At 46.7% G+C, this 26,154-nt stretch overlaps 1 protein-coding gene across 2 annotated transcripts in view; it reads right to left on the bottom strand.

The window, feature by feature from the left end:
- LOC147692371 (cytochrome P450 2G1-like) overlaps window positions 1–26,154 on the bottom strand; it is a 615,414-nt gene that overhangs the window by 325,919 nt on the left and 263,341 nt on the right. For both annotated transcript variants that reach the window (XM_086938596.1, XM_086938597.1), the window contains one exon: window positions 20–196. In XM_086938596.1, coding sequence (XP_086794722.1) covers window positions 20–196 — 177 coding nt within the window. The remainder of the gene's footprint in view (window positions 1–19; window positions 197–26,154) is intronic.

The following is a 26,154-nucleotide window of genomic DNA, read 5'->3' as shown; positions in this document are numbered from 1 at the left end:
TTCCAAGATATTACATTACCCGTTCCATTTTTATAAGGAAGCTGTCAATATAGTCCCTAGGAAATAAGGGGTCTAGAGTTGCTTCATTGATTTTTATTCTTTTTTCCACAAACACTTCAAGCTCTTCAAGGCATTGGAATATTCTGTTGTGACGGCCTGGTAAATAATCCATGATTGTAGAGAACATGCTGTACAACTGTAAAGAAAGAAATGGATATGATATTGCAATCTCTGTTATATAAAAAGTGTTTACTCTGTAGCTGCATGCAAAACAGACATCACATTGCATGCATATGCAAACATGCAACAGTTAACACCCAATAATTGAATACATTCCTAAATTTCAGATCTGGCCAATTGACTGCTTTAGCTTGCAGCCACTAAATAAGTGAGTAGGAGGTTCTGATGTGTTAATAGAGGTTCTTCCATGTCTTGGGTGCGATGAGCAACCTTCAATTTGTTTGGGGGAAATCCAGGAAGTGTTTATGAGAGAGAGTGAGGCAGAGCGTAAGAGTCTGATGGGTTGATTAAAGTATATGCAGCTGTTTGTGTATTCTGGTCCTGTGTTGTGTAGGGCTTTGTATGTGTGCGACAGAAGTTTGAATTGGCTGCACTTGTCCATGGAGAGCCAATAAGTTAGGACTCCTAACTTTAGGACTCCTAAATGCCATCTGTGAATACTGAAGGTCTGAAAGTTAGGTTTTCCTCAGTTTAGGAGTCCTAAAATTAGTAGACCTAACTTTACTACTCCTAAACTGAGAAATATCCTAACTTTAAGACTTTTGGTATTCACAGAAGGCATTGAGGAGTCCTAAAGTTAGGACTCCTAACTTCTGTGAATACTGAAATGAGTAAGTGCCTTCTGTGAATACCAAAATGGTAGAAAGCTTAGCATTTTGTCTTGGGTTAGTTCTGCGAATCGGACCCAGTGTACTCCTGCCCTTTCACATTGGTGTAGGGCAGTGCAGCAAGAAGACTTGCAGGCCTAACCTACGCCAATTGCCCATAAAGGAGGCTGTGTATTTCAAATCAACACACCTCAAGTCAACACCGCTACCAGGTTCAGCATTCCAAACCATAGCTGGGGAAAAAATCACAGGCTCACTGCCTCAGCACCATTAGCACAGGTCCATCTATCCCAACAGACAACCTCAACAAGGACATCAACAACTTCAACACCTGGATCAAGAACTGTGCTGACTCCCTCGCACCTATCAAACCTAACTATCAGAAAACCTCCAAACCACTAAACAACACCGTAAACAGCTAGAAAGGAAATAGAAAGCCAGCCACGATATCACTGAGAGAACTAGCTACAAGGCTGCACTCAGATGCTATCTTCAGCAAATAAGAGACATCAAGAAAAAACACTAGTGGACTACATCAAAGAAAATTCCAACAGCTGCAAGGAAATGTTCTTGATTGTGAAGGATTCTCTCAGCCACTGTCAACATTATTGTTGTCTTCTAAAAAATCTGCAACAACCTATCCAACTTCTTACACAGCAGATCGCAGACATATACAGCAACTCCGCAAAGCACCCCAACCCCTGAAAACTCACTGCTAACCTACCCATGACCATCACAAATCAGTAACACCCGACCCACATCACCAACACCTCCATAACATCTGCCACATTCTAGGATGCATAGAAAATTTCAGAAATCAGAGCTCTCCTCAAGAAACCCACAACCAACCAGAATAAACTGATAAACCTCCAACCTATCTACCTGCTCTCATTTTTAGGCAAAGTGATTGAGAAGGTCATCAACAAGCAACTTACAACCCACTTAAAACTTCACCATCTTCTAGACAACACTGACTATGAATTCAGAGAGAAGCACAACACAGAAACAACACTCATCGTGGCCACCAACGACATTCGAATCATCCAGAACTAAGTAGAACCAGCAGCTGTCATTCTGCTCGACCTCTATGCAGTTTTGAACTGTCTCCCACAACACCGTCATCAGAAGACACCACAAGATTGGCATTCAAGGATCTTCTCTCAAAATGATCTGTTCCTTCCTCACAGAAAGAACCTAAAGTTTAACCTGCCACCTTTCCCATCAGAGCTCATGAACTGATATTCAGAGTCCCACAGGCATTGTCCCTCTGCCCCACCCTTTTAAAAAAATCCACAACACCGCTTGCCAACACCATCCGATCAAAAGACATCACCCTCATCTCTTATGCCAATAAAAGCCAAATTATCTTTGCCCTGATGGACAACACAAACACCACCAGAACCAACTTCAACAAATGCATGAACATGGTAACAGACTGTTTGTGCACCAACTGCCTGAAGCTGAACTCCAGCAAAATGGAATTACTGGCCTTCGGCAACAAGACCTCTGCATAGGACTCCACTTGATGGCCATCGGAGGTAGAACCAACACCTACACACACAGACCACGCAATAAATCTAGGAATCATCCTAGATGACAAGCTCAACATGATGGATCAAGTAAACAAAGTGTGCAGCCCCTGCTTTCACAATTTATGAACTCTTCGGAAGGTCTTCAAATGGTTGCCTCAGAACACCAGAAGGACCGTCAAGCAAGCATTCATCACTTAGAGGCTAGACTGTTGCAACACTTTTTAACCCTAAATCTCTAAACAACTCCTACACAGACTCCAGGCCATCCAGAAATCATCACACAAGACTCATACTCGACGTTACTTGCTGTACCCACATCACACTGCACCTCAGAAAGTTTCACTAGCTCCTCATTCAAATGTGTAGCCAATTCATATTCTTCATGCGTACATGCAAAGCCCTACACAAAAACTGGGTCAGAATAACTGAACATCTACGTACACTTTCACCAACTCACCAGACACGTACCCTCTGCCTCACTCTCAGTTGCTCCCACATGCAAAAGCAAAACTGGAGGGCACTCATTCTCCTATATCGCACTTAAGCAAAAAAAAAGTCTCTCAACACATCAGAGCCTCCTCTTCATTTTTTGGGTTCTGCAAGAAGCTAAAGACATGGATCTTCATATATTCCGACTGAAAAAATGCTATGGTTGTCCCATTATTAAAAAAGGCTAACGCTGACCCCTCTCTTCCTTCTAACCTTCGCCCTATTTCACTTCTGCCTTCTCTCTCAAAGATTCTGGAGAGACATATCAATGGGCATCTGTCTAAGTTCATTGAAACAAATGGGCTACTGCACCCTTCCCAGTCCAGTTTTCGGGCCGGCTATTCTACGGAGTCCACTCTCCTAGGGGTGACAGAAATGCTGCGTCACATTATTGACACAGGTGAAACCATGGCCTTGATATTACTTGACCTTAGTGCAGCCTTTGATACGGTCTCCCATACTGTACTCATTAAGGCCCTTCAATTATCGGGTGTCACAGGGGCAGCCCTAAATTGGCTTAGTTCTTTTCTCACTGGTCGCACCTTCCAGGTCTTTTCTACTACATCAAAATCAAAGCATCATCCCTCTCCTTATGGAGTACCCCTGGGCTCGATCCTCAGCCCCTTGCTGTTTAACATTTATGTTGAGAAATCCGGTCTGTCACTTTTCTCCAATGCGGACGAGACCCAGATCCTCTTCTCTCTCTCGGCAGGTAATACTACCCAGCCCTCTGCTCTTGGATCCGGCCTCTGTGAAGTCGTGACCTGGATGAATGAATGAATGAATGAAAATAAATTTCTCTAGCGCTACTAAGCCCAATGGGCGTCAAGGCGCCTAACCAAATGAAAACTAGCTATTAAAATATACTCTCACTGTGGGTAGGCCTTGATAAAACACCAGGTTTTCAGCGCTTTTTTAAAAAGGGACAGAGAAGGTTGGGTCTTAATCTCCTGGGGAAGAGAATTCCACAGTCTGGGGGCTACAATGGAAAATGCCCTATTACCACAGCGTACCCTTCTGGCCCGAGGAACCACCAGCAGATTCAACTCCGAAGATCTAAGGGGTCTACTGGGCAAGTAGCGAGTCAGGAGGGCACCTAGAGGGTCCAATGGCCCATCTGCGAGAGCTCTATATGCTAGACATAAGATCTTAAAAGAGATCCTCAGATGTATAGGGAGCCAGTGCAGACTCTTTCTGGCCATTGTTGCGGAGGAAGCATTAGGAAGCGCCAAACCAAATCGAGCAGCCGCGTTCTGCACGACCTGAAGGCTCTGAATGAGTCCCTTGTTGGAATCTGCGTAAAGAGCATTGCAGTAGTCCAACCTGGAACCCACCAATGCAACCATCGTCTGCTTGCGTGCAGACGATGGTTGCACGCAACATGTGGCCACTGTTCGATTGACCTGTAGAGTCATGGACAATGAGGTGTCAAAAATTACGCCTAGATTTCTAGCTGACTGGGAGGGAGATGGACAGGTTCCCAGAGCTGACGGCCACCATTCACTAGACCAGACATCCTGGTCTTTGCCAAAGACCAGAATCTCAGTTTTATCGCCATTCAACTTTAGGGAGTTCTGAAGCATCCAGTCCGAGACTGTTTGCATGCAGGTCCCAAAGTTGGTGGCGGAGGTGGAAACAGAGTGGGCCAGCCGCACCATGATTTGGGTGTCATCAGCGTATGACACCACTTCCATCCCCTGAGATTTTACTAACCTCGCAAGGGGGGCCACAAAAATGTTAAATAGGGTCGGACTCACGGCCGACCCTTGTGGCACCCCGTACTGCAAGGATTTGGCAGGGGAAAGGAATTCGCCAAGCATGACTCTCTGCTCTCTAAGATGTAAAAAGGAGTGCAGAAGCTTCAAAGCCGGACCCGCAATCCCTGCCTCCCTCAAGCGTGATGTAAGCGTAGAGGGAGACAGGGTGTCAAATGCTGCTGTGAGGTCCAGTAGGACCAGTACCGTGGTTTGACCTGAATCCACCTTCAGGCGGATGTTGTTCACCACCATAGTCAGAGCTGACTGCGTACTGTGGGCCTTTCGGAATCCATGCTGGGAGCTGTCAAGGAACCCAGACGAATCCAGAAAGGTAGAGAGATGTAGATTCAGGTGAGATTCAAGCATTTTTGCGGGAGCGGGTAACAGTGAAATGGGTCTGAAATTCTTCAATTGTTCCGGGTCCAGAGTGGGCTTCTTAAGAAGAGGCTTCACTATCGCCCTTTTCCAAGCTAAGGGGAAAATGCCTTGAGTTATGGCCCCATTCATCACTTCCAGGAGAGGCGGAAGAAGTGTGAGCCTACATTCCTTTAGGGTCTTCAGAGGACACGGGTTCCGAGGAGATGACGATTTAGTCCAATCCAGCAAGAGCTCAAGCCCTTCAAGGGTAAGTGGCGCAAAATCAGTTAGACTCTTGGAGGGGTCTTTAGGCCGAGATTCTAGATTGACCAGAGTTTGGAGAGAGAGATCCCCTAAGGTATTCCTCTGAGTTTCCAAAGCAAGATATATATCTTCAATTTTCTTATGGAAGAACTCCGAGATATTATCACATAGCTCCTGCGAGCCCACGACAGGGTCCGGGATCTGGAGGGAGCAGAGGGAGTCGACAATCTTGAAGAGCTCCCTAGAAGAAGTGAGGGAGGTAGTGAGATTCGAGAAGAACTGCTGTTTTTCCCTGATGACACTGGCTTTGTAGTCTCTTAACAGACACTTGTGTGCCTCCCTTTCAGTAGGATCCCAGGTCTTCCTCCATTTTCTTTCCTGTCTTCTACAACTTTGTCTCAGAAGTCTTAATGATTCAGTGAACCATGGGGCAGAGGGTTTACGACGAGCCGAATATCGATAAGATAAAGGGGCCAGTTCCTCAACCGCTTTAGTGATGGAATAAGAAAGCCCATCAGCTGCCTTGTCCACATCTCTCAAGGGAGAGTACTTGCTCGTATCTATATATGGAGCAAGGGTATCCTTAGTAATATTCCTAAAACTCCTTTTCGGTCCTCTGGTGCTAGTGGTTAGTACAGATAGTTCTGCCGAGGCATAAGCAAGTGAAAGAGGTACGGCCAAATGATCTGACCAGACTAAAGGCACCAGAATACCCACAGAAAGTCTTGAATCATTAGTAAATACGCCGTCTAAAATGTGACCCGCCCGGTGAGTCGGGTAATTCACAAGTTGGGTACACTCACAGGCTGCAAGTGAGTCCACCAGCCTAGCAGTGTCTGTATCTTTTAAGTTTTCCAAATGAAAATTAAAATCGCCAAGTATTGCCAGATGGGGTTTACCAAAATAGGGTTCAAGTATTCTCAAAAGGTCCCCACTGAAGGCAGCTCTAGATCCAGGAGGTCTATTCATGAGGATTCCAGAAAAGGAAACCGAGGGGGCACATAGAATAGAAAAATAAAGAGCCTCAAAAGGATCCGAGGCCACTGACAAAGATTTTATCGTACAGGGCAGGGAGGATTTACATAAAACAGCAAGTCCTCCTCCTCTACGTTTAAGTCTATCCTGTCAGAGCAGTTTGAAGCCTTCGGGAATGGCCAACAGTAAGTCGTGATCCGACGACTCAGAGGCCCATGTTTCCGTAACAAACATCCATTCCAGTTGTCTGTCCGCCACAAACTCATGGAACGCGATATTATTTTTGATGAGAGACCTAGCGTTAATCAGGAATCCCTTTTTAGTCGTCGTGTCCCCAGGTGATATAGAGGCATTCATGGAGCTCCTTTTAGGAGAAACAGAATGTAGAACCACCGATTTACAAGTGTGACAAAGGGAGGAGTGCATTACACCCTCCGGAGAAAACTTGTGAGTACAGGGCAAGTAAGATGGTTTGAGAGCTAGTAACTCCAAGAGAGAATAGTGATAGGTTACCTGTGGTAATATAAAAGAATGTCCAGCGTCCAGCCCGTCCTCAGCGCGGACGGGCGCAGATGGGCTGAACTCTGGCGTAACTCCGGCGGAAATCCGGCGTCCCCGCTGCGCGTATCCGCTGCGCGTCAGCATGACCACCTTTTGAAGCTTCTATCATCCTTCTGACGACTACAACGCGCGATGTCCGAAATGGCACCAGCAGGCGTCCCCAGGTTCGCCCAATATGGCCGCCACAGACCGATCACAAGCCGGGAAGAGGGCCCGCCCAATAGCGGTGGGTTTTAAACATTTATAGTGCAAGTGGGGGGGCTGGGATTAAAAACAGGGGAAAATGCTGCCAAATAAAAGTAAAATCAAATACCAAAACAGGAGTTTTTAAAAATGCACGAGTGGCCGCTTTTAAATCAGGGACCACCCGCAATGCGAGAGTAGCGCTAAATGTCAGCTAGGATGAACGCCAACTTTCCAGAAAGCCCTGTACTCACGTCCGTCCAGGTCTTCTTTTATGCTTTCCCATCTAGTAGCCTCCCATTCCGACCTAGACTCCGCAATCATTCTTTTGTAGGTGTGTCTAGCCATTCTAATACTCAGCAGGGACCCGGTTTTGACTTCCTTTATGAGAGCGCGTCTAGCCTCCCCACAATTTTTGTTAAACCAATGGGCCTGTTTTTTTGGCCGTATCCTCTTATTGTCTGTAGTGTGGAAATAATCGGCCAAAGTAGAAAAGAGCTTAGAGTGAATATGCTCTAGCTCCCGGAAGTAGGTCAGATCATAGTTGGCAACCTGGATATCAAAAGCCTCTGCTAGAGATCCGGCAGCGAGTTGGTATAGCTCAGCTACTTTGTTAGGGGCTAGCGCAAACCTGGCCCACCTGATACATCTGCCACCCGCCACTATGACTAGGTTTGGATCAGTGGAAGTCTCCAGTACTCTCGATTCATGTTGATGTACCAATGTAAAATTTAGTTCAAGTGACAAGAGATTGTGGTCACTATCTACCCTTTGGATTACAGTAAACACCCTCAATTGGGCCCAGAATACCACGTTAACCAAAATATAATCTATGGTTGTACTTGTCCCTACTCTGTTATAAGTGCTCGTGCCTGGTACATCGGGAGAAAGTCTACTGTTACAGGCCCTGAGGGAATGAGTTACTTGTTGTAATACTTTATTCGATACCAGAGTATCATAAAAGTAAATACAAATTCATCACGGAGGGTAAAATTAGATAAAACAAGTTACAGGATATAAAAGCGAAAAAACAGATTTAAAAAACAATTAAAATACACATCACTAGTAAAAACAGGTCAAGTCTAGTTTGTTTAAAAAGATGTTGATTAATAAAATACTAGTTAATATAATGGCACAGTTATACCACTTTATGTCCTACCCCATTCTCAGTTGAATAAGCTGTGTACGTATTTGCCATGCTTTCCCCAAAGATTTTGCAAATCCGCAAATTACCATCATGGTTGTGGTATCTGTTGTTAGAATGCGGAGGGCCACTGAATAATGCCTTGTTCCCTGCTCTCTACAAACTGGTCTTAACCATCTTCTTCTAGGGCCCCTGTACGCCCTACAGGCAAACAAGAAGTGAGCAAGGGTCTCGGTGGGATTTGCACACCCCGGGCAGGTAACTTGATGGTAAGAAGAGGATCCTCTCCAGCTTCTAGTAAAGGCATTCAAGGGTAGAGTTCCATATCTCAATTTTGAGAACAATGTTCTGTCTCTCGGATTACTGATGAAATCTAGAAAAGGTTCTAGCTTCCTCTCAGGCTTATGGTCCAAGAACTGGTGAGTTAAGAGGTCCCCCTTTGAATTTTCATATCTCTAGCTTGGATCCACTCCCAATAGAGTTTCTTGATGGTTTCCTTCAGGGGAGGTGACTGAGAGGTCCACTCTTCCCTCTCAGCCTGATTCATGAAGCAAAATTGCGCCCGCAATAGCTGCGAAAAAGCTATCGCGGGCGCAATTTCAAAAAACGGAATTCACCATAAAAAATGCGAAATCGCAAACACAGATTTGCGAAATCGCTAAAACATTCGCAGAATCACGGCAGGATACCAATAGCGAATCGGAAATAGCGAGAATGCATGGAATCTGCGAAAATAATAGCGAATTCGCACATTACTCGCAATCGGTATTCATGAAAAATCGCTATTAGCGAAAAAGCCAAAAATCGCATTTTGCGAGGCGCTATTTAAGGAGAACCCAAAGCAGGTGGTAACCATCAAACCCATTGGAATTTTTTTTTTGAAAAACCGATGGCCAATCAGTAACTGGTGCAGGCCTGACCCAACGCACTTAAAGGGAAGCAGCAACAGCAGAAGGAGTCTCACAATGCCAGGAATGTACATGGTGGTCAGGCGGCGAAGGCTACAGCGAGCAGCAAGGAGGAGACGCAGAATCCAGGAGAGGATATTCCGCCAGTGGGTCACCCTGCTGGGCCAGACCAGAGAGCAAATATACGCAAAGTACCGGCTGAATGGGGCTATGATTATCAAGCTCATACAGGACCTTGACCCCCTGATGCAGCACCCAACAAGGGGGACCAATGCCGTCCCAACACATGTCCAGGTATTGTGTAGCCTGCACCTCCTGGCCTCTAGGAGCTTCCAGGGGATAGTTGTGGTAGCTGGGGGGATATCCCAGCCCACCATGTCCTGTTGCCTACGTAGTTTCCTTGACGCAATGCTGACCCAGCTACACCAGCACATCAAATTTCCCACCAGCCAACAGGAATTGGATAAGACCAAGCTACAATTCTACAATGTTGCCCATTTCCCACACGTGATAGGATGCATTGACTGTACCCACGTCCACATTTGCCCACCTGCTGGAACGGAGTACATGTACCGCAATCGCAAGTCCTACCACTCCCTCAACATCCAGATGGTCTGCAATGCAAAGACATACATCACCGACATAGTGGCACAGTACCCGGGGAGTACACATGACTCATTCATATTCCGCCACAGCGGCCTCCACACACGACTGGTCAGGGGAGACTTCGGGGAAGGACACCTACTTGGTAAGTACACTTTGCCCACAATGTCACATTGCCAATGACTAGCTGCGCTGCACAGGCACTCACCCTCTGCTCCTCTCATCCAGGTGACAGTGGCTACGCCCTGCGTGAATTCCTCCTCACCCCATACCTCAACCCTGCTACACCACAGCAACGGCGTTACAACGTATCACATATACGCACAAGGAATTGCATAGAGAGAACATTTGGGCTACTGAAGAGCAGATTCTGCATACTTCACAAGACAGGTGGGGCCATGTACTACAGTCCTGAAGTGTGCTGCCGCATTGTGGCTGTGTGTGCTATCCTACACAACATTGCTACCAAGCGCAGGATACCTGTCGACATCTCTGGCAGTGAATCGGAAGGGGACGACCGGCCACCTGCACATGCGCGCCATGCACGCGGCGGGAACCCAGCTGAAGGCCACAGACGCCGCAACCACATCACAATGAACAGTTTCTAGTGCACCCTCTACCCTCACCCCACAAATCACAAATGCATGCAAAATGTAATATTGACGCAACGCCAATGTGTGCTGCAAAATAAATTATTATTGTTTCATTCACAATATTGCTACCACTATACATGTTGTCATTGGTAACAGTATTTCGGCATACTGCTGTGTGAAAGGATAGGGCAGGCTTATACTCAGCCTGTGCCAGAAATAGTCATATGAAGTCAATTGCGCCTCCTGCGCGTACCACCCAAGCGCCTCTGAAGCTCATCCTCTTCCAAGGCACATGTACCTGCCGTGGGCCTGGTGCTGCGCCTGAGTGACCCTACTTGTGAGGCAGAGTGGCTGCTCATGCTCGATGTCCCCTCACTGACATCATCATCCCCAACAGTGGCAGGTAGGGCAGGAGGGTGTAGTGCTGTCACGGCAGTGGTCAGGTGCTCAAGGACCCTGGCCACATCCTCGCAGCACTGGATGAGCTGCTGCTGCTGTGCAAGGGACCGCCGCGTTAACTGTGATGTAGCATTGCCTACAACATAATTGGACCTGGTGTAGGCCGTCAGCCGGGTCAATAGCTGACGGTGGCGCCGGCGTGCTGCGTTGCGCTGAGATGTTATAGCTGCAGTGTTGGCCTCCATGGCTGCAGTCATGCGGGCCATTCCCTCCCCCACACCTGCCATGGCCGCCGTCATGCGGTCCATGCGGTCCCCAACTCCGGCCACATTGCGCCCAATGTTGTACAGCTGTAGCTGTATGGCACCTTGCCGGCGTGCCTGAAGCTGATGAATACGCAGCATGCGTCTTTCAACCCTCATTCACGCCAGCTGCTGTCCATTCCCCCTCCTGCTGATTGCTGCATTGGACTGCTGGCGAGACCTGCCACGCCTGCTCTGCTGGCCTGACACAGTGGCTTGCCGCTGTGTTGCAGCTGTCGCTGGCCCTGATGTAGAAGCACCAGCTGCTGGTGGTGTCACAGCAGGGGTTGCTGGTGTGGCAGGGGCTGGAGGCACACTGGTAGTGGGCCTGGCTGCGGCTGTAGTTGTTGCGGCTGAGGCTGGGGGCACGCTAGTTGTGGGCCTGGCTGCGGCAGTGGTTGCTGCGCCAGACGCAGGAGGCACACTGCTGGTGGACCTGGCTGCTGGTGTTGTTGCTGCGGCAGGGGCTGGTGCCTGTGTTTGTGGTGGCACCTCCTCCTCATCCTGGGCCTCCTCATCTATTAGCAGCCTCTCGCTGTCGCTGCTGTCTGCGCCACCTGTGAGGGTAAGTGGACGTTCATTAGTTGCATGTATCTGTCACACGTGCAGTTGCTACTTGCATGCTGGGTGACATTCTCTGACTGGCTATGGCTTTGCGTACTTTGGAACCTGTCTGGCTGCATTGTGGTACTATTACATTGTGGCCAGACTACATGTCCCACAATGCTTCAGGGCATTACCTGATGTGCAACAATGCCATGACTATGGAACATTATGGGAGCCTATATGGTCATGGACATTCATAGGGGACAGGGTCGCAGTCGCATGCCACTTACCTTGGATTTCTTGGGTGGGCGGGATGAGTCCAGACGTGTTACTCCAATGCACACCTCCCTCTCAAGCGTGTCTTCCACTTGGTCCTCCAAGGCTGTGTTTGGAGGGACTGTAGGTCCTCCCCCTCCAGTGCCCGATGCCTCTCCAAGGCGCTCTGCCACCTTCTCTTTGGCACGACCTCGGAGGTCGTACCATCTTTTTTTTAGTTCGTCCAGTGACCTATTAGCCACACCCACGGAGTACACCGTGGACGTATTCCCTGCCAGGTCCTCCTTTTTTCCTGCTCCGGCACCCTCCTAGAGTCCTTGCCAAACAGTTTGGAGTGGTTGGCCACCACCCCTTCTATCAAATGCTCCAGCTCCTGTTCGGAAAATTTTAACTTCCTCTTCCGCCCTGTGGTGTTGCTGGGCCCAGGAACAGCTTCCTCAGACATGGCAGCACTGTTGTTGCAGAGTAGGAATCCAAAAAGATTAGCAGGAGCTCTCCCAGTTGCTGACTCGAGGTCTGCCTCACTGTGGTGAATGGGGGTGGGAACTGGCTGCTTCCTGGTTGTGATGTCATCACTGTGCTCGAAATCCGACTTCCCGTTTTCCCGATCTCGCGATTTTGCGATCTCGCAATTAGCGATATCGCTATTTGCGATATCGCAATCCCGACACGGATGTAGCCGGAAATAGCGATTTTTCTGCGAATATCGATACTCGCTAACGGAATTTGCGGCCGCGTGCGAATCGCATTTTATTATCGCAAAACATCATGAATTCCGGTCTGCAATTTCTCAATAGCGAATCACAATTTTTCGCTATTTGAGAATCGCAGATGCCGGTTTTCATGAATCAGGCTGCTCGTCCCAAATTGATCGCCAGGTCCCTCAGTTTTTTCAGCCAGCCAATCTTCATTGGGGAATTTGCAATAATAAGATCATCAAGGACAGCAGTGTAGTTAGCAAGCTCCGGTGTCCTTCTAAGGCGTACCCAATAAAGTAAAGGCCGAAGGCCAACAATGTCTTTAAAGGAACGGCGACCCATGTCGTGGAGTAATGGTTTTAAGGGAGTGGAAGTGGGGAGACACACTAGCTCTCTCAGAAACTTGTTCTCTGTTTTAACCAGATGTGGAACTCTGTCGAAGCCCCAGAGTTCCGACCCGTATGTTGCAGCAGCCAAGGCCTTACCATCATAGACTGCTAAAGCAGGGCTAATGGGTCTGATAGAGGTCGCACAATGATCTCGAGAGATAGCACCCGCCACTCTCTTGAAGCTTAAAAGCATTTTAGCTAAGTGGGAGTCCCACTTCATTTTGCAGTTTATCCTGACTCCCAGGTAGTCAAAGGCTTCCACTTCCTCTAATAAAATGCCATTAAGGGAAACATTAATCCTCTTAGCTTTTTTAATACCAGATAGCACCATCAGTTTAGTTTTGGAGGTGTTAATTTTGAGCCCACATTCTTCACAAAAGGTACTAAACCTATTTAATAGTCTCTGGAGACCAGAAGGAGTTTTAGACATGAGGAGGGTATTGTCTGCAAAGAGGAGGGTAGGTATATTTTCACCCACCAGGGTGGGGGCATCCACTGGGTCCTCCCTCAAATGGTCTGCCACCCCATTTCTAAAGAGGGAGAACAGGGTGGGAGCCATCACACAACCCTGGCGGACCCCCCTCTGTACTGGTATTCTCTCCGTCAGTTCTCCTGCATTCCCCCATCTGATTCTCGCATAGGTACCATCATGCAGCCTTTTGATTAGTTCAAAGAGGTAACGTGGTAGACCCATGTCATGCAGCACCTGCCACAATTTGGCACGCGGTACAAGATCGAAAGCAGTTTTAAGGTCAATAAAGGCCAGATACAACGACCCCTTACCAATGGACACAGTTTTCCAATATGTTGCTGTAAATCTGAATACCTGGTCCGTTGTACCTATTTTCTGCCTGAAACCTGCTTGTAGGTGCGTTAGTATGTCTCCCTCCTCTAACCAAGCCACCATTCTAGAGATAATGACCCTGCCAACCACTTTTTGAATTACATCAATTAGACTTATTGGTCTGTAGTTGGCAGGATCCTCTCTCGCCCCCTTCTTGTGTATTGCGACCACTTCTGCTCCTTTCCAGGAATCTGGGACTGTATGGCCCTGTAGCAGGAGATTCATCAGGTGTAGAATGAGGTTAGCCCAAACAATGGGGTTATGTAGAATTAAATCGCCAGGTACACCATCCAGTCCAGCAGCCTTTCCAGGGGCTATGCTATTAATGGCTGCCTGAACCTCCAAGAGTGTAACAGGGTTACGAGTTATGGCGGAAGACCCCTCTGCCGAGCCTGATCTAACAAGCTTCCAGAAAGCCCTGTACTCTCGTCCGTCCAGGGCTTCTTTTATGCATTCCCATATTGTAGACTCCCATTCCAACCTAAACTCCGCAATCATTCTTTTGTAGGTGTGTCTAGTCATTCTAATACTCAACAGGGACCCGGTTTGACTTCCTTTACAAGAGCGCGTTTAGCCTCCCCACAATTTTTGTTAAACCAATGGGCCTGTTTTTTTTGGCCGTATCCTCTTATTGTCTGTAGTGTGGAAATAGTCGGCCAAAGTAGAAAAGAGCTTAGAGTGAATATGCTCTAGATCCCGGAAGTAGGTCAGATCATAGTTGGCAACTTGGATATCAAAAGCCTCTGCTAGAGATCCAGCAGCGAGTTGGTATAGCTCAGCTACTTTGTTAGGGGCTATCGCAAACTTGGCCCACCTGATACATCTGCTACCTGCCGCTATGACTAGGTTTGGATCAGTGGAAGTCTCCAGTACCCCCGATTCATGTTGATGTCCCAATGTAAAATTTAGTTCAAGTGACAAGAGATTGTGGTCACTATCTACCCTTTGGATTACAGTAAACGCCCTCAATTGGGCCCAGAATTCCACGTTAACCAAAATATAATCTATAGTTGTACTTTTCCCCACTCTGTTATAAGTGCTCGTGCCTGGTACGTCGGGAGGAAGTCTACTGTTACAGGTCCTGAGGGAATGAGTTACTACCATCTTATTAATCTAAAGTGCCAAAGGTGTTATGCGCTTTGCCAGGTACATGGAGCACTCCTGGATGAGCCATACGGAGTCCTCGTCTAGGGTTACAGAGGGGATCCCGGCCAGGGGTTCGAAATGACAATTAAAATCACCCCCGATAATTCTGTGTATCGGTGAGGGAAATGAAGAGAGGAGTTCCTTGAGGGCCTCTAGCATAGATACTCCCAACTGGTGGGGCGTAGGGCGTAAATAGATGTTAAACACCACCACCGTCGAACCATCCAAGTATTTAAGTGCAATACAAAGGATATCCGGCGAGTGGGAATCTATTACCTTAACTGAGCACCCCAGATGTGTAGCTACCCAGATACACAGACCCCCAAAAGGTCTTCCCCTGGATCCCTGCACAGCCGGTGTAAAGAATGTTGCAAAGCAAACCCTTGAAGGGGCAGTCAGCAGCCAGGTCTCTTGGAACAGGCACATGTCGTACCTGTACATCAGCTCACCCCATTCAGGATTGGATAGCTTAGGGCCTAACCCTGCTACGTTCCAAGACCCAATTAATGATCTATGGGACTTGGCCCTGGGAGAGCTGGCTAAGGTAGATGGTAACACATTAAAAGGAGGAGATCCAATATGGGTATCCGGCTCTATTCCAACTCCTAAAAGGCTGGTGTTTAGGTTTAGGCTTAGTGGGATTGCTATCATACCATTCTCCTATGTCCTGATATCCATGTGGGGTGAACCCCCCTAAACTCTCTCGCCCTCTTCCACAGAACATCTGGCTACATTGGGGACCATTTCATTGGGCCCCAGTGGATGAGTTAGTCAATCCACATTGTTCAGGGGACTAAAACTATTGGCTACTGGTATGTTATATTCTAATTTTTGCCCTCCACGACGGTGATAAGTTGATGCAGGGCCGCCCAATACTGGATCTCGTGGATAGAAATACCCCAAATGGAGGGTATTAATTGAGCCCAAATTACAGGGACCTCCCCATTCAAGGATGTGATTGACCACGCCAGGATCCCTGAAATTAACAATCACACAGTCCGCTCGAATATCTTTGGTTCCAGACTGACTCTTCTAGCAAAAAGAATTTCTCCCTGGCCTGAACTCAAAAAGGGTCTGTGTCTGTTCAGCCAGTAGATGATTTTGTTCTTCAGCTCGGGGAATGTTTCGCCTCGCTCTCCTGCCAACAAAGGGACTCCTGTTAGAACCACCACATACAGGGAAGCCTCAGGTGGTAACTGGGGGCAGGGAGGAGGTTGGAGGATTCCTATGCTAGAGGATTCCATAGCAGGGTTGTGAGGCACCAAACACGAAGCTGGCTGCTGCTTACTAGGGGCTTTTGGGGTATAAGGTTGAACTCGGGGAATCAGGCTAGCTGTATCTAGATGCACCCTGGGTGAAATAGCAGGACCAGAGGCGATGGTGACAGGGGTACATTTAGGCATGGTCGGTGCAACCAAACCCTGTGCCCGGAGGTCTAAACGTGGGCCTTCATTTAGTCTATGGCCTTGAGTGGCCTTCTTGGTATTGGCAAGCGCCGCTTTCGGAGTGTTTTTCCCATTTAAGGTAGATTTCTGTTCTCCTCCTTACGATTTGTTGTTTATCAATGATACCACCTTATCAATTCTACACATCAAGGTTTTAAAGTGAGAATTGATAAGTTGATCCATTTGGGCTTGGAGGTCAGTTAGTAAATGGGTGGCCCAGACCAGGGGTGCAAGAGTATAAGAAAGGGGGCTAGGCTCTGGCTGTGGGGGATAAGGAGTAGGTATAGTTCTCTTAGAAACGTTTTTAAGGGATTTCAGCTTCCTAGTTCTGGGACGAGGCTTGGATACCTTTTTACCTGCCTGGGGGACTGGAGAAGGTACGAGGTTATTAGAGGAGCTAGCATCTGGCACGAACTGTGCACATGTAAGCTTGGCAAAGGAAGACACCATCATTGTATCAGGAGAATTAACGGTGGCTAGGGATACGTCCATGTTGGGCAAAGGGGTTGGGGGCATAGCAGATGTAAGTGAAAGGCGTCTTTTGGTGTTCTCTATGGCTGACGCAACCACCCCTATTGTTTTTTGAAGCATTTTATCAATGGCTGTTAGGGTCGGTACTGGGGGTGTTGAGGCCGCTTTTTGCCTTGTAAGGGGGCAAGAGGTAGGGGGATTTGTTTTGCCCATTTTACTTGCTGTGAGGTTTTACTAGGTTTGTTTTTACAGAAGCTCAAAATGACAATTCTAAATGAATTAAATGTAAAAAGATAAACTAGTCGTTAAGAGATAATAGGGCCCTACGGCAGGCTTTCAATAGTCAATATAAGGATGTCACAGTAGGGCCTAGCTTTGACTGATTAAAATAATAGTGGTTAACACAACAGCAAGATCCAGTCCCATCGCTTTCAGAGGAGCCAAGGGGGGGCGCGATGGTGACGCCTCCCCGTCTCAAACAGCAGCAGCTAAGGGAATGGTGCAGGGGCTTCTGGGTCTTGTAGTCCTCCCTGTGAGCAGCGTCGGCCCGGTGGGGCTAGAATGAAGAGCGCCTGCTGAGATGGGAGCAACTGAGTGGAGGCCTCAGGACTCCTGTCCCACCATGGCAAGTTAGCAGCAAAAGAGGAAATGAATGGCATAAATGGGCTTTTTGAACACTATGTAGTTTTTTTTATTAAATAGTCCACTGACTTATGAACATATTACCTTTAAATCATATAACCTGGTGTACCGGCTACATTATGTCTGACTTTAATGCCACTTAAGTCTTCCTCTGTGTAATTTTAAAGCAGACTTACATTAAATATGACAATTAGCATCCCCAGTAAGTTGCCATTTTTCTAGGGAAGATGTACATGTAGTAAAAGATTTGATAGATCTAAAAATGCAGATGTGTAGGTCTTTAAGTATAAGAAAATACAGGGAGAAAATGAAATGGACAGATTTTTAAATGCTCTCACAAAAGTGCAGTGTGTTTTCCTGATGATGAGACCCACTATTTGATGTCACAACAATATTAAGATTGATTTCACCTACTCATTGGTCTTAGATCTATGTGAGCATGTCCTAGTATATTTTGCGATGCAAGATGGTCAATATGTTAATATAGTGAGTGGAGGTGGGTTCAAAAATACCTATATCGAGATTAGCCCATATGTATATCTCCAGCGATCCACTAATCCTAGAGTATATCACATTACCACCTAGAGACAAGTATTTATGGCCAATGAATGCTTATTTGGGTTTTTTATCCTGTGAATAATTAACATCTCCAATGCCATATCCCTAAATATTGCTAAATCAGTGCAATTTGGATGATAAGTAGAACCAATAATATAATGAAGTCCCTTTTTTGAAACCTATGGTACTAAGCATCGATCTCAGACAGAGAAGTGATTTATTTTTATCTTTTGGTAACTCCTTGAGAAACATAACACAATTTTTAATCAATGGTGAACCACCAGAGACAACCAGCTTAATCGGCAATGAAAAGTTGGTTTATTTAATGCAGTGCTGGCTTACTAAACTTTATAATCCCCAAGATATTTAGCCATATGCTATAGTAATTTGGTCATTGAGATTCCACTTCAAAAGATCAGACCATCTGGACAAGCTTACAGTGGACCAAATATCAAAACTATCTTCATTCTCCCCTGTTGTCCCCAACACCATTCCACCAAAATACCCGGATCCATTCTAAAACCCTTGTGAATCCCCATGCCTTCTCCTGTCTCCACAAACTGTCAGTGTTGCTTCTAGCTCACAATTTCTGTATCATCTCCACCCTCCCAAAACCCTCCATGCCAAGCATTCATATTTTGGTACACTAGACGCATATCACTTAATAAATTCACTTTTCCCTCTGTTCTGAGTGAGAACTGCTACCAATCCAACATTGCTGGCATCGACTGTGATACAACATTTCAAACTTGGATCATACTGTTTCCAATATTTTGAAACCCATTAATTGTTTCTTGATCCACTCAAAACTCCTTCCACACTCTTCACACCAATGGAAAATAGAATCTTTCTTCAGTAAAACAGACAATAGTTTGATATGTGTAACATGATCCGGAATGAATTTCCTGTAGAAGTTGGACAGCCAATAAAAGATTTGAAACCAGATTTATCTGCAGTAGAAACAGCATTGTTATAGACTTCAACGAGTCTAGGTGTGGGTTCAATGCCCTCTCTTGAGACAACATGACTCAGGTAGTCTACTCTAGTCTTTCCAAACTCTTACTTTTCTTTTTATAACACCACCCCCTTCACCTTCATGATAGATTTAGCCCACACCAAAATCTGATCAAGAAGCAAAAATCAACACATTGTCCTGGAAAACAGAAACACCCATTAGATCTTTGAAAAAGCTCAACATTATCCTCTGGAACATGTATGGTGCAGATGCCAGGCCAAAAGGCATCCTAAAATATTGGTAATGTTCCCACCAGGAAATTGAAGCAGTATCATTTCATGAACTTGGGTTCTAAAACACCCTACTGGTATGCTGAAGCTAAGTTCAATTTAAAAAAACAATTTAGCGTTTTCGATCAAATTCAACAGCTCTGAAATTTTGGGGATAGTATATGAATCAACCAAAATAGCTTTATTTAGACATCTAAAATCCACTCAAATCCTCAATTCTCCATGTCTCCCCATGCAACAATGAATGGTGACTTCCACAAAGAAGAATCAATCGAACCAATGATGTCCCGTCACAAAACACAGGCCAACTCATTCTCAAGGTCTTTTCTACCACACAATAGCACATTGCCCAACTTATTCTTAACCAGAACTGCACCCTCTTTAAATCTTATTATGTGCTGGAAACCTTTAATATTACCCAAATTGTTTGAAAAAACAACACAAAAAATCATATATACTGTATCACTGGCATGGTCTAACTCTACCAAAACTAGATCCTTCATTCCAGAATTCAAAACCATATGGAACAAAACCTGATGGAACCCTCCCAAAATACAAAGTCCCTTAATTGCCACATTGATGTCCCAAAAAAGTTTCTTCCCCAGAAAATTTCTTAGGGATATGTACCATCAGAGCAGTTTGGGATTTTCACCTTTCATCTGCATTACCCCTATGAGAGGCCTATGGTCAGTTTAAACAATAAATTGAGAGTCAAACAGGTATGGCTTCAACTTCTTCACGGACCAGACCACAGAAAAGGCTTCCCTCTCAATGGCACTCTGATGATGTTACCTGGGGAGTATTCTTCTACTGATGAAAGCCATGGGTGGTCTTGACCCTGGTCATTTATTTGGGATAGGACCGCTGCAATCCCATGTTCAGAGACATCAGTCTGCACAATAAATTGCTTGGCATGATCTGGAGATTTCAGAACAGTTGCAGAGCACATTGCTTCCTTCAGGGTGGCAAAAGCCCTTTGGCAGCTCACTGCACAGTTCACCTTTTTGGGCATTCTTTTGGAGGCCAGTTCTGTGAGGAGAGGCACAATGGTGCCATGATCCTTCATACTCCTCCTATAGTACCCGGTTAGGCCAAGGAAAACCCTGACTTGAGTCTGAGTTGATGGAGCCACCCATTCCAGAATGGACTGGATCTTGGTTTGCAATGGCCACACCTGGCTTCCACCAACTAGGTGGCCCATGTATACAACCTTGTCTTCCCCTGTACAGCACTTGCTTGCCTTAATAGTGAAACATGCACGTCTCAGAGTATCTAAATTCTTCCAAGGTGGATTAGGTGATCCTGCAAGGTGGAGCTAAAGACAGCAGTATCATCTAGATAAGCTGCACTGTAGGATTCCAAACAAGCAAAGTCTTTGTACACCAGCCTTTAAAAAGTGGGAGTTGCATTTTCTAGCCCAAAAGGCATCAACGTAAACTGATTATGCTCATGAGGGTTTAAAAATGCTGATCTTTCATTTGCTCTTGGATTTAAACCTATCTGATAGTACCCAGATCAAAGGTACTTGGATATTTGGCTGCTCCCAACCTGTAAACCTGTAAAGTAAATCTTCTACCCTTCGAAATAGGTGGGCATCAGTTTTGGTCACAGCATTGAGGCCCCTATAGTTTACACAGAACCTCATCACTTTTTTACTCCCCTGGTTTGCAGACTAACACTACTGAGCTTACCCAGGGACTTTCAGGTGACTCTTGACCCCCAATTCGAGCATTTTGCTGACTTCAGCTTTGATGCTCTCTTTCACATGATCAGACTGCCTGTAGATTTTGTTTTTAACAGGTAGGCTTTCACTAGTATCCACATCATGGAAGCACCAACTAGTCGGAACAGGGGTGTTAGACCTGACACCCTTGGCGTGGTTTTCCCCCATCTTTTTGCCTCTGCCTCCTGTATTTTTGATGCTGTGCTGGATTTCGTTTTTGCTGGTTTAGATGCTTTGGACACTCTGCCACTGCTGATCAGTGCCAGAGTGTAAGTGCGCCCTATGTAAATTGTCATATTGATTGGGTATACCTGATTGGCATATTTGTATCACCATGAAGTCCCTAGTAAAGTGCACTGTGTGCGCCAGGGCTGGTGATGACAGATGCTGCTAGTGGGCCTGCAGCGCAGATTCCGCCACCCACATAAGTAGCCCTAAAATGGTGTCTCAGGCCTGCCAGCGCAGTGCCTGTGTGCAGTCAGTGGACTGCCATGTCCGCCTGGCCAGTGTCCCCACTGGCTGGGCCTAACCCTTCCCTGTCTGTGCACATCAGTCACCCCTATGGCAGGCTCAAGGTACCCCCCTGGGCAGGGTGCAGTGCATGGGTAAGGTAGAGCATGTACTAGTGCAGGTAACATGCTCTGGTGGTGAGCAGCAGCCATTTTGTGTGCTCACTGCTGCAAGGTTATCTTGCTCCATAGATTAACATGGGGGAGGCTGGTCCCAATGGATACCAGCCTATCTTCCCATAGGAACAAGGTGGGACATAAGTGATTGATATCCCTGAACTCAGAATGTAATAACACATCTTTTAGGAAAGGTTGTTTTTAAATTCTGTGTTTGAGAAAAGTACTTTTAGAAAGCGGCTCTTCTCTTGTCTAACCTTTCTGTGTGCCCAGGACTGGATTGGCCCACGTCGTTGGAAGGAACTGAGACCGTGACCAGCTAGGAACAGGCGGCCGAGTCATCTATCTGACCCGATCTTGCAGAGGGAGCAACAAGTGTGCCCCGCGCCCCTGGCCTGTCGTCCCCGCAGAAGTGTGCTGCACCAGCTCCCCCGCCGCTCGTTGGATTGTTGAGAGCGGGCGGGAGAGCGGAGGGGATCGGGCGGGGCCGTTCGGGAAGCCCCGCCCACGAGAAAGCAGCAAGAGCAGACGGGACCGGCCGGGGCTGTTAGCAACGGTGAGGAGAACGTGTTAACACGCCGCTAGAGTCAACAAAGAGCTGACTTGGGCATATAATACGGTGGGATTATTTTTGGTGCCAATATAAAGAGACTTGAGACTATTTTTACCTTGAGAACTTCCTGATAATTTAAGCAACCATCAAGATAACGTGCAACATTTGGTGAAAAGAGCAATCACCTTCTAACTGGTTATTTTTACTGCATAAACTAGATAAAGTTATATTTTTATAAATGAACTTACCTGTGTGGTCTCAGTTTGTGGTGGATTGGGGATCATTGTTTGTGTTAAGTGCATTTATTATACACATTGCCTTGGGGATAAGCCTGCCTGCTCGAGCCAAGCTACCTAGAGGGTGAGCAGAGGTTATCTACTGTGTGTATTCCTTCACCCTGACTAGAAGCAAGGGTCCATACTTGGTCTAAGGTACTTACCTCCGCCAATTAGAGACCCCCAGATCTAACATTGTTGGACAGCGGTGTGGATTTTGAACTAATATTTGCACTTGACCTGCAGTGATTTCTTGTACATCACTAGTCTAGTTTAGCAGCACAGATTGCACAAGATTTTTTCTTTTTGGTGAAACCTATTTTTGAAAGTCTAGGAAGCATCATGTCTCAGAAAGCTGTGAGCGAAGGAGTAGAATTGGAATTTGAAATTCAGGAGTTGCTCATCTATAAAAAGGAGCAAATGAAGCAATTCTGCAAGCAGCTTGGATGCCCAGTGAAGGGCAGTTCAAACAAGGAAGAGCTACAGAAAGCTCTAAGGGCCTGGTGGGAGGCCAAACATGTTGTTTCAGAAGATGTTACTGGAGAGGGAGGCACACAGGAGAATGCTTTTGAATCCGGTGATTTGCCAGTGAATAGGCCAGCGTCTAGGGTTGGCAGTAACCACTCCAGTAGGGTTATTTCTCCAGAGGAGCTGGAGGATAATCAGAGAGCTAGGGCCCATGAGATTGAGCTTTTAAAACTCAAAGCCAAGGCAGAAGATAGGAGACTGCGCCTTGAAAGTGAAAAGAAGGCGGAGGAGAGGAGGAATGCTCTTGCTTTTGAAGAGAGGAAACTCCAGTTGGCTCATGATTTGAGCATGAGGGAGCTGGACATTAAAGCTAAACAGGTGGAGTCCAGTCCTAATGGTGGCAGCGCACAACCTGTACAGACGGGTAAAGTATACATACCAAAGGATCTGGTACAGAATTATCAGAGGGGTGAGGATATTTATGCGTGGTTTAGATCGTGTGAAATTGCCTTAAAGATGAATGAAGTGCCTGGGAAGAATTGGGGGGCAGGTTTGTGGAAGCACTTTGAGGACTCTGGGAGGGATGTCTTGGCACCCTTAGAAGTAGCAGGTACTTTATCCTACCCCGCTATGAATGAGGCTTTATGCCTCAGGTATGGGCTCACTCCAGAACAGTACCGCCAGAAGTTTAGGAACTTCAAGAAGCTTGATTCAAGTGCTTGGGTGGAGTGTGTGAGTAGGTACACGCGTGCACTGGAAGGTTGTATAAAGGGCAGCAAAGTTACTGATTATGTGGGGTTGTGTCACTTGATTAGTTGGGAGCACTTAAGTAGTCTATGTGTTCCAGAGCTGCGCCAGCATCTTTTAGACAGCAAGTTAACTGATCCCAGTGAGCTTGCTAAGGAGGCGGACCGCTGGACTAGCACCAGGGTCCACAAGGGTGAGGTAATAGAAATTTTTATGGTCAAGTATGTCCCCTAACGTGTACCCCATCGTCTCCATGTACGAGTTCAAAGTGCATGTAACTTCCCTCCGCAACCGAATTTGAAGACGCAAATACATTTGCGTCCAACCTTAACATGTTCCCGATCAGATCCACCATGAATTTATTTATTTATTTATTTATTTCTGCCGATTTTTAGAGCACGCAAATACCCTGGGGTGTCTCGGCGCTGTAGTTGCAGAACTCTCCGGAGGAGGAGGGGGGATTAGGCAGGGAACAACCATGTCTTTAGTTGTTTTCTGAAGTTAAGAAGGGTCGGAGCGCTCTTGATGTTTAGAGGAAGTGCGTTCCACATTTTGGCCGTGGCCACAGCAAAGCGTTTGTCGCCCCAGTTGGCCCTATTTGTACGGGGGACCATGAGTAGGTGCGCTGAGGATGACCGCAGAGTTCTAGTATGTTCAAGCGGTCGGAAGGCTTTTCTTAAGAATAAGGGTCCTTGGTCGTGAATGGCGTTCCTAACTATGCCTTGCCAACGTCTTTACATAGTGCACTTTCACGTTTTCCTGGCTCTGCAGAGCTAGGCCCTGATTTCTGCCATTGAACCACTTTCTGTCTCTGTCTCTGTCTCCGAAAGCTGCAGCGTGAAGATGCATCCCTGACCTCTGCCTTACTTCCTGCCAAGCGAAGCGGTGCCTGGCTCGACCTGGCCTGCCTGCCAAACAGTATTTTGCCTTCAAGTTATCAGTGTAGCCGGCTCAGCCTCCTCGAAAACACATTCCTGTCTAGTGAAATAGGTAAACAGCTCCCCGGCTGCAGAGCAAAGGGCCAAGCCTCCCTGTCTCCCTCATGTAATTCATAGCTCCCGTTACCATGGTAGGCCCATGGCCCCGCGCATTGCACTTAGACACATATGCATCCGTATAGAATAGCCTCTGCCCGAGAGACCTTTTACTTCAGATTATGCCTACCCCAAATACCAGATATCAGACATGTTATAGGAACAGGTCGGTCTGACATGCCAGACTTCTGTCTCTTCTACTAGTGCTAAAAGTCAGACCCTTAGCTTTCTCCAGATACACGTCAATCACACGTCATACCAGCTGCGCGCGCACCCAAGTTACAGTTTTTAGCTGACTCTGCAGAATTTTCTATGTAACCACCCACTTATGACACTTTTCTGTGACGTTTCCAGCACACACCTTCGTGCACGCCTTGTACACGCCTTTTTTCTACGCACATTCAATTGTCACGCCTACTGTATTCATTACTATTGCACCGTTATACTATATATGTCATGTACTGCTAATAAATCGTTGACATCTTTTTGCCATCATTGCATATACCCCCGAACCCTTGTATTGATGGAATTGATTTCCATGACTCGAGTCATTCTGAATTAAAGCCCTTAAGACTCAGACACCCCGGACTCTGTCTCTCATTTACTTGAGCTATTCTTTTACTTGTCATTATACGGAAAAATAGTATACGGTAAATTATATTTACCACATAATTTGGCGCCCGAACAGGGACCCCTCCCCCACCACACGCGCCGGCGATGCGTCGCAGGCCTTGCCCCCTGCCACAGCCGTGACGGACATCTATGCGCATCTGCAGGATTTCCTGTATCTCCCTCAGGCCTACGGAGGTGAAGGAGACTGCGATCGACATCCAGACGAGGCGGTGAGGAGTGCGGAGGATCCCGACCAGAGCCCAGCCGAGAGAACAGTGTCCGAGGTGTCCAGAGGCCCACCTGTCCGAAGAGTCGAGGCGCATGCATAGTGCGCGGCAGCAGTGACGTCGTAGTGGTCCAGTCCAGTCGAGTTTCCGAGGCCTTCCGTTCCGTGCTTCCCGGTGAGTACCGTTGCTGGGGATGCATCAAGACGGGTGCATTAATTTGTATCCGCTCAAGACGGGTTTGGGTACACAGATCCGGTCTGCACTGTTTTAGCAGTGTATCTGTGCTGTTTAGCAGTACATCTAGTTATTCTAGTATTCAACAATTCAGTTTTGTTTTTGTTATAGAACTTATGGGTAGTCTATATCTGTTCGAAATGTTTCAATGTGTTTAATGTCGTGGTATGAGTGATCGTTTGCGTAATATACTGTGTTCATTGTGTTTGCGTCCAATTTAGAGGTAGCAATGCCTTTGTTTTCAAAGTTACGACAGATAAGAACTAGGAAAGGGATACTTGAAGAAGCAGTTCCCATCCCACCTAGGGACACTCCAGGACATTTTATGTACCACAAACATGGCTTAGATGCCATACAGTACTTAGACTTATGGGTAGACTATACTAAAGACCTGGCAGAGAATCAGAGATGGCCCGTTACAGGGACATGGAATGCCGAGTGCATCATGAGAGTAGAAGAAGCGTTATGGAAAAAGAAAGC

This window comes from Lissotriton vulgaris, chromosome 9 (genome assembly GCF_964263255.1).
Source record: "Lissotriton vulgaris chromosome 9, aLisVul1.2, whole genome shotgun sequence".
NCBI lineage: Eukaryota > Metazoa > Chordata > Amphibia > Caudata > Salamandridae > Lissotriton > Lissotriton vulgaris.
This window is presented reverse-complemented; position numbering and strand designations above follow the sequence as displayed.